We start from the raw sequence: 12,632 nt of genomic DNA, 5'->3' as shown, positions 1-12,632 counted from the left end.
CACGTGCGTACACACACGCGCACGCACACACACACACACACACACACACACAGAGGAATATTACACAGCCATAAAAAAGATGACACCTTGCCATTTGCAACAACATGGATGGACCTAGAGGCTATTATGCTAAGTGAAATAAGTCAGACAGACAAAAGAAAACACCCTATGATTTCACTTATATGTGGAATCTAAAAACCAAAACAAGTGAATAGCAAAAAGCAGAATCATATGCAAATACAGAGACCAAACTGATGGTTGCCAGAAGAGGGGGGGTTGGGAGATGGACAGAATGGGTGAAGAGGAGTGGAAGATATAGTCTTCTAGTAATGGAATGAATACATCATTGGAACAAAAAGATATAGTTTAGGGTAATATAGTCATTGGTATTATAATAGCATTTTATGGTGATAGTAGCTACACTTGTGAGTATAGCATAACATATAGAGTTGTTGAATTATTGTGTTGTACACCTGAAACTAATGTAACATCGTGTGTCAACTATATCAAATAAAAAATATTAATATTATTCACAAGGACAGCAAGACCTCAAAGACCAAAAAGCAAGACCTAAAAATCAAAAATGAATCCAAAAAAACTAAACCTAGCCATATATCAAGTTGGTAGCATAATCACATGGAAAATTATTTTAAGTAACCTTAGAGTATAGTGTTTTGACAGTTGATCAGTGGAGTGATTCCTAAGATCTAAAAGAACCATAAAGAAATGTTAAACTGTGTTAATTTATCTTGTTGTTAATAGTGATATTTATCTTGTTATTATGAAACAAATACATACTCAACTTTCATATTAGGAGAAACAGCTAAGTACTTTTTACCATATCATTAAGACTTAAAATTTTTAAAGTGAAAGAAAAGACATACAAATAAAAAATCAAAGACTTTAAAAGTCCTCTAATCTTTAATTTGATTGATAGTATCAGCAAGAATTCATATTAAATTTTCTCTTCTTAAAATATGTATTTCCTATCCCACCCACTGAAAAAGCTGAGAAGCAGTGACAGACTAATAACAATAAAGACCCCGGTGTCCCAGTTACTGTTTCAGAATATCATTCCCCACTAACAGGAGTCTGAGCCCTTTGAAGAAACAGCTAATTTCAGGTCTTGGACAGGGACTGTAAAAAATGAACCTGGAACATCTGAGTCACCCCTTAACTATATCAAAAGGATACAGGACCAACTTCAAGAGATTCCCACCACCCAAAGGTAGAATAATCTGAGCAACAATATATTAAAATGATTACATGGAGTAAAATATGTCAAGTATATAAATATTCAGGAACTCATTCATCTTTGGATCAAAATTGACAAGTAAAGGGAAAAAATTAAACATTTATTCTCCCTTTCCTGTACAGACTATATACTTCACAGCCAATGAGGGAAGTTCTTCATTACATAGAAATCAGAGCTAATAAATGCAGGAAGAATAATAGAATTAGAAAATCACCATTTTACAACATCTCATGAAATAATGGGTCTAATGAACAAACATTAATGTCTGCTAAAAACATTAAGTGAAAAGTTGATGAAGAACTTTGTAAGAGGGTCAGGCTGACATCAACTTAGACCCACTGATCAATCTTAACATCTTTAAAATTGGGAGAAGCACATCCTCGTATAGTGTGATAGGAATTACAAAGCATCACCTATGACGTGTTCTTGACTAAAAGAAATTGAACTTGAATCTTATCCAGTCACTAGATCTAACTACTGGCTTACACAAAATACGAAGGATAGAGGAACATGTTAAATGACATCATGAGAATAAAATCATCCAGATCTAGAATGTAGAAAAATTTTAAGTATAAATGATCCATTGTCTCCAACAAATAAATGGCAATGAAAGGGAGGGACTGGGGCGCCTGGGTGGCGCAGTCGGTTAAGCGTCCGACTTCAGCCAGGTCACCATCTCGCGGTCCGTGAGTTCGAGCCCCGCGTCGGGCTCTGGGCTGATGGCTCGGAGCCTGGAGCCTGTTTCCGATTCTGTGTCTCCCTCTCTCTCTGCCCCTCCCCCGTTCATGCTCTGTCTCTCTCTGTCCCAAAAATAAAATAAAAAACATTGAAAATAAAATTAAAAAAAAAAAAGAAAGGGAGGGACTGAAGACTGTCAGTGATTAAAAGGGTTTAACATACTTATCAAACAAGTCTAATGTGTGGACCTTGTATGGATCCTGTTTTAAGCAAACTACCTGTAAAAAAGACGTGTTTTTTTTTTTTTAGACAGTGAAAATTAAACATAGACTGTATAAGATGATATTAAGGCATTATTGGTAATATTGTTGGAGGTAAAGATGGTATTGTAGTTGCGTTACTGTTGTTTGAGTTTTTTTTTTTTAAGCCCTTACCTGAAATACCTACTAAATACTTAGGGGTAACATGGTACAGTGTCTGGGAGCTACTTTTGAGTACTCCATGTCTACCTAAAAAGATGAAGTGAGGATCAATAAAGTAAATAAGAAGTAACAAAGTTCATGACTATAGAAGCTGAGTGATGGGTGCAAATGGATTCATTGTGCTGTTATTCCTTTTATATGTATTTCCATAATATTTTTTTAATTTTCAAAGCCCTCCCACTAGATTAGCCCAGATTAGCTTATATCATTATAGCAGTGACTTCTCAGCAATGTTTTAGGTTTTAGATGAGAGCCTTAGTGTGTAAGAATATTATATTTGTGGATCTCCGGGGGGAAATAGTTTTTTGTTACAGCTTAACTATAACATCTTTTCATCCAGGTAAATTCCAGAAGTCATAAAATTACTTAACAGAAAGAAAGAACCTTGCTTAGAATAGTGTTGTTAACAAGCTCACACACAAAATACACTGACATTATACACCCCCCCTCCTTTTTTTAGACCAAGCCACCCTGGTAGAACAAGTAAAAAGAGTAAAAGAAATTGAAGCCATTGAAAGTGATTCTTTTGTTCAGCAGACATTCAGATCAAGTAAAGAAGTCAAAAAGGTAAGTTTTCATCCAGACATTATGAATAAGCCTTTAGATCCCCTCTGAGGAGGTGCTTTATTAATGGATTTTACTTAAATGTAAGTGCTTCTTCTAACAGATAGATGAAGTAGGGTGAGCGAGTGTCAGCATGTTATTGAGAGAGAGAGAACGAATCAGTGAGAATCAGTTCAAGTTTCACTTGTAAAAATATATCTGATGCCATTTTTATTTTAAAATTCGCTGAGAAGACAAAGTAAAATGTCAACAGTTCTAAAGCAGTAATATGCATTTTATGAACGTATAGTTTTCTTTTCAAATGCCTGCATCTACTTTTGAATTGACATTTCTGGACAAAAGTTAGAGGAGAGCTTTAACAATCAGATTTTTACCCAAATAGTAACATATATCTACACCCTTTGCCCAGATGAGTATCACTTATTCAACTCTAGTAAAAGGAGTTCTGATTGGCATTTTATTTCTGTTGAATATTGCATGTATTCTTTCAGTTAGTATCAAGGCTGTCTTTAGGAATCTGTTCCTTGAGTCAGAAAAGGCATTCTACTGTGAAATACATGTATTCTTTAATAACTACATGTAATAAAGTCATGAATATTATTCAAAAATATTCTACATCTGTAAATATATTAGTGACTATACAGTATCCTGCTGATGAATTTACCACAATTCATTGATTTTTTCCTTGATATTAGATATTTAAGTAGTTGTAAGCTTGAAAGTATTACATACATATTTGTAAATATCCATTATTATCCTCGTAAAATAAAATTTTCAAGTTGGAGATATTTGCTTAAGGTTAATATTGTTTATCTTCATATATGTTCCCAAAGTCATCCTCCAAAAACATTGTGCCAATTCAGATTCTGCCCACAAGTGCAAGATGTCTGCCTCTCACACCCTGGTTAACACCAAATCCTTATCAGATATTTTTACATTTACTGACCTGATACGTGGTCAGGTAGAAGTTGACCTTTTGTTTTTCTATTAGCATTTCCCCTGTTGCTGGTGACATGGACATCTTTTCAATTACCGTATACTTTTTAAAATAATTCATCCTGGAGAAGTGACTTGAGCACTGGCGCCTGGTGCATAGCAGTAGACAGCCCTGGTTAATCCATGGTCCTTGCCTTGTTGTTTCCTGAATTTCATTTGAACTTTTTATAATTTCCCACCATAACTCCTAAAAAATGGTGGAACTCTACAATGGACATCCATAAATATAGTTGCTCATTTTATTTACTACCTTACTCTTTAATATCTTACATATAAAGGTCATTCATATGTCCTCATAGAATTGTAATTTATTTTGTTTCCTAGTATTTGCTTTCTGAAGTTCATCCTGACTTCCCAGCTCTGACTGGACTCAAGATAACCTAGCATTTTCTTTCTGTGGAAATACTCATTCCTCTCTAGTTAATACACCAAGTTTTCCTCTAAACAACTTTTTCTCTTTGGTACTAATTATTAATATAATAAACTTATTTTTACTTCCATTTTTTTTCCTCCAAGATACTAGTAGCTCTTCCAATAACAAGCAAAATCAGCAATGAGCAAGGATATTGATCAGAAGTATAACTGATAAGGGCGTCTGGGTGGCTCAGTCGAGCATCAGACTTCAGCTCAGGTCATGAACTTGTGGTTCATGAGTTTGAGCCCCGTGTCAGGCTCTGTGCAGACAGCTCAGAGCCTGGAGCCTGCTTCAGATTCTGTGTCTCCCTCCCCCTTTGTTCCTCCCCCACTTGCACTCTGTCTCTCTGCCTCTCAAAAAAATAAAGATTAAAAAAAGAAGAAGAAAAAGAAGAAGAAGAAGTATACCTGATGTAGTATAAAGAGGGTGAGCTTTGAACTCCAAGAGATCTAAGTTTGAATCTTAACTTCCACACTTCTTGCCATGATCTTCAGTGAGCTTCTCAACCTCTTTGGGCCTCAATTTCCAAATTCATAAAATAGAACTAATAATACCTACCTGTTGGATTTGTTGAGAAGTAAATATGATGATTATCAAATACTTAACATGGTTCTTGATCCAATAAGTGCTTATTTTTAAATAACATTTTATAACATCTAAATTATTTGATATTTAAGTACATTCTGTAAACTAAGCATAGTGCTTAAAAACTTCTACTGTAGTTGCTCAGTCTTTTTTAAGTATAAACATCTTACCCCAATTACATTTCTTAATATGCCCCTGATTTTCTCCAAGTATCCATGCTCACCAGTAAGGCAGACCTCTTGCTGAGAAACACAGAAAATCTTTAGACATCTGGCTTTACCTTTAAAGTCTTTTGAAAGGTATAAATGTATTAATATCTGTATAATTCAATTCCAGAATCTGTAATGCTTTCACCTCACTGTATCCGCTAAGAAAGTTTTAAAACTTTTTTTATTTTTTACATTTATTTATTTTTGAGAGACAGAGAAAGACAGAGCGTGAGCAAGGGAGGGGCAGAGAAGGAGACACAGAATCTGAAGCAAGCTTCAGACTCTGAGCTGTCAGCACAGAACCCTACACGGGGCTCAAACCCATGAACCACAAAGTCATGACCTGAGCCGAAGTCGGACACTTAACCAACTGAGCCACCCAGGCGCCCCTCCCCTAGAAAAGTTTTAAAAGATTATTTCCCTTAACATCTTAAGGTTATTAATGTTAAGATAACTGGCTAAATCCAAGAGAAAAGCTCTTCTTCCTAAATCTCCAACAAAACCCTATATAGCTAAATGGCTTTCCATGGGACCAATAGAAAAGAATTTCACCTACATGTCTGATCAAAGGGACCACCATTATTAATTATTTTAATAATTAATTTCTGTTGCTTTAGTTTTTAGTGATGAGCTGGAATTTTCTCTCACCTTTAATACAGCTTTTCTTGTACTTCTAATTCAGATGCCACTGTTAGAGAGGATTCAGATGAAATAGAGGCCTCTCGTAAGGAACATAAGGACCATTCATGAATTTGTATGGAATAAATCCATCTACGGTTCCAACTGGCTTTTAGAAGAGGTGGCCGTTAACAGTAATTCACACAAAGAAATAAAATCAATTCTGGAAAGCCTAGAACTGAATAGTTCTAGATTGGATAAGTATGACAGAGAAGCAAAAGCAGCCTAGAAGTTATTATTGATCCAGCACTGTGAGTTGTGCCACTTAAAAATATATTCAGTTAAAATATTTTCTTTCTTTCCTCTAAAATTAAACCCAAATTATAATAAATCTCAGGTTTAGCAATTAGGAAGCAGTGGTCAAAAGCATGCGATATAAGGTCAGACAGAGGTAGGGTCAGGTCTGATTCTGCCATTTACTGGCTGTGTCCTTAAACCGTATGATAAACTCATGACTCTCATATCTTTTTTTTTTTTAATTTTAAATTTATTTTGAGAGATAGAGAACAAGTTGGGGAGGGGCAGAGAGTGAAGGAGAAAGAAAGTCCCAAGCAGGCTCCATGCTGTCAGCGCAGATCCCAATGTGGGGCTCGATCCCACAAACCATGAGATCATGGACCTGAGCCAAGATCAAGAGCTGGATGTGTAATTGACTAAAAAAAAAGATCTTGAAAGAAAGATAATACCCCTGCCAGAAGTTTTTATAAGGATAAGCAAGATGCTTTACATAAAACAACCAAGCGCCTGGCACATAGGAAGCATTCCAGAAATGGAAGTGTTACTGCTCTTCTCCCTGTTCCTGCTTCCACCTCTTCCCCTTACTGAATGCTGAGGGCTGCATTTGTCTGTGGCTTCCTTAAAAGAAATTGGAGATGCAAGGGTTCTCATTTTGGTTCAGTCACAGATTGTTTTACATAATTTTTTTTATGGTCTATAGATCCTAAAATTCTCATTTGAGGCTTGGTGACCTATTGTATTACTAAGCAACTGGTTAAAAAATTACTTCGCAGCTTTACAGTTTACTAAACTTACTGGTTTAGTATACACACATCAGCTTTGGTCCAATTTGTTTCAGCACAGCATTGGGAAACATTAAAGCACTAATAAGAAAATGATGGAAAACAATGGTGTATTGTAGCCCCACTTTGTTTTTTATATTTAAATAATTTAAAGTAACTAAAATAATAATGGCTATCTTTAATGCTAGACATTTACCATATGTGATTTGTCTAATATACCAGTAACCTTTATTTACAGCTGAGTAAGCTGAGGCTCAGCAAACTTTATAACCCACAGTCAAAGTGCTAATAAATGACAAGAAGGAGCATCCAAACAATATTTATTCAGCTCCAGAGCCTGTGTTTGTTTTTACTAATCCAGTGTCTCTCATAATTATGAATTCAGTGCATTTTTTCTATTGAAGTATAAAGAAAGCGTGCATTCACTAACTGGAACATATGCTAAAAAAACAAGATGGCATTTACCTTGATGAATGTACAGTCTAAAGTATTAGACTGTATCCAACACCAGATTTTTATTAGTCACTGCATTTCAAAATGATCAGAAAAGAATTGATGGGCCAACAATGAATAAATTTACACTCAATTGTAATATAAAACAGAGAGCCAATTTATTAGTTTAGAAAATGATATCCCTTTCCAGTTTCTAAAATATCTGTGTCTGCAATATAAGGTAGGGATTCAGGATGCCCAAGAAGCTGAATTATTTATCAGGAGATTACTTAGCAAAGGGAGGTAAATTATCAGGAGGACTATTTTATCCAAATCATGGGGAGATACGGGCTATCCCTGATGCATAGCAAAGACTAACTCTCCTGAGGACTAAATTACTCATGACCCAAGTTTCAACATCTTTCTCTCCTGGACAGTTCTACACATATTGGTATAAAGTTTGTATGTCTGAAAAAAAAGGTTTCTCTATACTAAAACCTTCAGTTGATAGAGTCTCTTAGCTGTGTTAATTGTACTGATTAATCTAGGGAGCTGTTACTATAAAAGTGGCTATTACAATAACATGCTAGACATTGTGTCTCCGTCAACACATATCGATTTAACTAGTTTAACTCTCTGCAATCATGTATCTCTTGTGTGAGTAGATAATCTGATAGCTCCCACTATATAATCAACTTCTGGAACCAAGATGCAGTCTGTGTCCCAAATAAGCCTATTGCCAATTATTCAACCCTAAAATTTTTGTAGCTAACAGATATTCACCTATGTTCAGAAAGAGGGTAAATAACCCTAAGCAGCTGGGTCATTTATTCTTTTACTTGAGGTGCATTTTAAACCAAGTTTTCCAAACTGAACCACCAGGTGGCAGTGCTACTCAAAGCCGGATATTGATAGTGACCGTGTTGTGGATTTTTTTTTTTTAATTTTTTTTTTTCAACGTTTATTTATTTTGGGGACAGAGAGAGACAGAGCATGAACGGGGGAGGGGCAGAGAGAGAGGGAGACACAGAATTGGAAACAGGCTCCAGGCTCTGAGCCATCAGCCCAGAGCCCGACGCGGGGCTCGAACTCACGGACCGCGAGATCGTGACCTGGCTGAAGTCGGACGCCTAACCGACTGCGCCACCCAGGCGCCCCTGTGGATTTTTTTTTAAGTCGCATTTTTCTCAGTTTTCCTCAAATAAAGAAGCAATTAATGATTCTTGTCATACATTTTTAATTACTAATTATTAAATAATAATAACTTCCATGCTCTCATCCTGACCTCTGAAAACTGTACCATAAATGTGTATAAGCACTTCTCAAAAGAAAACCTTAATGTTCTATAGGTAAATACAGAATGAGAAATTATTTCACTTTTATAAATAGGATGTTATCTCTGCCACCTGAATATGTGCAATCCACATCTTTGACAACTAAAGTAACAGCACTTCACTATTTTCAAGGCAGTTCAACACTGCCAGCCTCCTAGCTAAATAGAAGCATGACTAAGATATACAGAATTGCATGCTCTTCTATTCTCTGCATGGCAGCATAGACTACCAAAAAATGATATCTGGACCTCATTGGATTAGCATTTTTCCCACTTTGCCCTATACAGAATGTTGGGCTTTACTGTTATATGTCCTCAGTTTTATAAAGGGTGAGTATAATACCACAAGGCCTCAGGCCCGGTATGTTGGAGACATAGAAATGTTTGATACCTGGGGGGGGGAATATTGGCCTCATAGTATAAGAAGACAGCTTCCAAGTCAAATTTAACAGTTATTTGTCTAAGTATCTCTATGTCCCTTGTTACAATTTGTGATTATGTATTGATTTTTATTTTGATTTGTTAGTAATCTGTTGGTCGGTCCCATTCACAAAATATAATCTCTAGTTGGGGCAGGGACCATATCTATTTTACTGTCCCTTGGTACCCAGTGCTTAACAATTATTAGCACTCAATAAGTACTAAATAGATGGATAACCAGTTCTAAGATAAATCATCCTAAGAAAGGATTAACTAATCCATGTAGATTTCATTTTCTAGATGTCTTTCCTGGTGACGTTTGTTTTACCCTTCATTTAAAAAGTGGATGTTCAGGGGCGCCTGGGTGGCTCAATCAGTTAAGCGTCCCGACTTCAGCTCAGGTCATGATCTCGCGGTCCGTGAGTTCAAGCCCCGCGTCAGGCTCTGTGCTGACAGCTCAGAGCCTGGAGCCTGTTTCGGATTCTGTGTCTCCCTCTCTCTCTGACCCTCCCCAGTTCATGCTCTGTCTCTCTCTGTCTCAAAAATAAATAAATGTTAAAAAAAAATTTTTTTTTAGAAAAGTGGATGTTCAGTAGTAGCTAAAATAAAGAAAATGGAAGTTCAAAAACTACACGTACGGAACCAGTACTTTAACTTCAATTCCAACTTCTCATCTAGTCTATTTCATGTTATCCCTGCAGACTTGCTGCTAATCAGCCACTTCCCTGTCCTTCTTTCTCAGGGAGGGGTGTGCTGGAATTAACCTGAGAAAGCATAACACTGCTGGCTCCTTCTAGGCAGCAGCAATGATTTATTAGTCTTCACGTGCCCAGCATTGAGCACAATGCCTGGCACCTAATATTCCATAATGGAATATCATTCAGCAATAAAAAGGAATGATGTCCTGACATATACTGAACCTTACACAGATGAACCTTGAAAACATGCTGAGTAAAAGAAGCTGGGGTGTCTGGGTGGCTCAGTCGGTTAAGCGTCCGACTTTGGCTCAGGTCATAATCTCATGGTTTGTGAGTTCAAGCCCCGCATCAGACTCTGTGCTTAGAGCTTGGAGTCTGCTTCAGATTCTGTGTCTCCCTCTTTCTCTCTGCCTCCTCCCCTGCTTGTGCTTGCTCTCTCGCTCTCTCTCTCCCTCTCTCTCAAAAATAAATTTAAAAAATAATAATAAATGAAAGAAGCTGGTCACAGAAAACAAAACCACATATTTTATGACTTCTTTTATATGAGGTATCCAGAATAGGCAAATCCATAGTGACAGAAAGTAGATTAGTGTTTGCATAGGGATGGGAAGGCTGGGAGAAGTGGGGAGCAGTGACTGCTAATGGGTATGTGGTTTTTTGGGAGGATGATGAAAATATTCTGAAGTTGCTTATGGTGTTGGTTACAAAACCCTGTGGATATGCTAAGAGTTATATGAATAGTGATATGTGAAATTTATCTCACTGAGGCTGTTATTTAAAAAGCAAAAACAAAATAACCTTTGAATTTCCTTTTTATATCTGAAGAGGCCAACTAAATGCTGGAGATTTGTCACAAGCTTGTTTTAACTAATAGAATTTAGATTTATGAAATATATTTTTCCATAGTATGGACTCAAAGTACCAATTTCTTAAGAAAAGTATGCTGATCATAAAAAATGATAAACATTCTCTCAATGTTTTTGTATCTGCTTACTTTATGACTAATTGTTTCTTATTCAATAACCTAGGGTCTTTTCGTGCTTTATCTCAAAGGAGACTAAACGAACAATTACAATTCAAAATCTGAGATATTATTAAAGCAAAATTTTAATTGTGTGTTTGATCTAATTAATAGCATATTTTATGTTTCAGTCGGTGGAACCTGGTGACGTGAAGCACACAACTGCAGCGTCAGGACCAGCATCAGTAGTTGCTGATCCACCCAGTACTGAAAAAGAAATAGACCCTAGCAGCATCCCCACTACCATCAAGTACCAAGATGACAATTCTCTGGCCCATCCAAATGTAAGAGCCTTAAATCGTAAGAATGTCAATTGAAGTCTAGTTGACTGAAATTAATTCAAACTGTTGTCCTTTTTTGCTGATGACAAGAAGACCATTGGAAGAAAAGGATTCATATGTTCCTATTCGTTACAAATAAACAGCTAACCCCCATCCCTTAGAGCAGTGACATTGAATCTGGTGTGGCCCAAATCATGTTGTCTGACTTTTAGAAGTATTCTTTCTATGCTTAACAAAAATAAGCAAAAAAAAAAAAAAGATTTTTGTTTTCTTTTTAATCTGGCACTAAAAGATCTCATTCTGGTTCAGCTCCAGTTGGTTCATTGACTGTGAACATGTCACTGACACACATATTTTTCTGTCTACTCTGAAGTGGTATCATTCCACTGTGTCTCTGATAAAGGGTATAGGAAATACACTTCACAAAATAAGGTGTAAAATTGTTAACACATGATGCTGATATTAGTCCTTTTACTCCAAGACTTTCTGAACATTAACTCCAGATAGAATATCTTCAATTGAGAAGGCAATTGTTAAACTGAGAAGTAGCCAAAACTTGCGCTAAAAGATGTATTCTATAAAGATGTTTTCTATGATTCATGTTATGTAAGGTCAAATCCAAGTTATTGGCAAACTATAACATTTTTCCTTTTTCTTTTCCTTTTTTAGCTGTTTATTGAGAAAGCTGAAGCTGAGGAAAAGTGGTTCAAGAGATTAATTGCTCTCCGACAAGAAAGGCTAATGGGCAGTCCTGTGGCCTAAGTGAAATACATATGGTTGAATTGACAGTAACATTGGAAATTTAGGTTTTAAAATCCTAGTATTAACGTTTTACTCTTAAAAAGCAGTTAGCTGATTGTATTAAAAGGTAATAACATTTCATTTTTTTCTCACGTAGGCTTGAATATTTGTTGATTTGAACTTAAACATTGTGAATATTAAAACTAGTGTGAAATTTAACAATGCATGAAAATGTCATACTGTTAATAAAGCTAATCTTAAAAATATCAGTGATAATAAAAATAAATGGTACACAGTAGTGTTTCTGAGTACAATTTGGAAGATACCAGTCGTCATGCAAGAACACAATTTTGCATATGTAAGAATCAAACTATATCCTATACATATGAGATTTCATCTTCCGTGTATTATGAAACCATTTTTGAATCTTTTATTTCACCTTATTATAAAAATTTAGGCAGAATAAAAAGCACTCTAACCAATCTAAGCAGAATGAGCATTTTAATCTTAAAAGAAAAACATTTTTTAAAAATTCTTGACAAATAATGATTTTTGCTTAGAGATCAGCATTTACGAAGTATTCCTTTTTAAACATGTTAGCAGATCCCAGCTCATTCTTCTAGACATCATATGTTCATGCTAGACCTCCTCAGTTGACCAAATACCCAAGATGGGGAAATCATTTCTGAGGAAACTGAAAAAGAGCTCTCATTTCGGCCTTACTTGACCAACTGCTGTTCCCTGCAGAGGAAGCCAGCTAATTGTAATTTTGATAAGGCTGTCTGTCATTGTAGAATACCTTTCTCTAGTAGCTGAATGAAAATC

At 36.0% G+C, this 12,632-nt stretch overlaps 1 protein-coding gene across 1 annotated transcript in view; it reads left to right on the top strand.

Moving 5' to 3' along the window:
- The window catches only part of RSRC1 (arginine and serine rich coiled-coil 1), a 417,872-nt gene extending 405,767 nt beyond the window's left edge, over positions 1–12,105 (top strand). The window contains exons 9-11 of the mRNA XM_045037326.1: positions 2,876–2,982; positions 10,917–11,069; positions 11,736–12,105. Coding sequence (XP_044893261.1) covers positions 2,876–2,982; positions 10,917–11,069; positions 11,736–11,828 — 353 coding nt within the window. The 3' untranslated portion in view covers positions 11,829–12,105. The remainder of the gene's footprint in view (positions 1–2,875; positions 2,983–10,916; positions 11,070–11,735) is intronic.
- Positions 12,106–12,632: the final 527 nt, after the last annotated feature.

Source organism: Felis catus, chromosome C2, assembly GCF_018350175.1.
Source record: "Felis catus isolate Fca126 chromosome C2, F.catus_Fca126_mat1.0, whole genome shotgun sequence".
NCBI lineage: Eukaryota > Metazoa > Chordata > Mammalia > Carnivora > Felidae > Felis > Felis catus.
The sequence above is the reverse complement of the archived record's forward strand: the minus strand, read 5'-3'. Positions and strand labels throughout refer to the sequence as shown.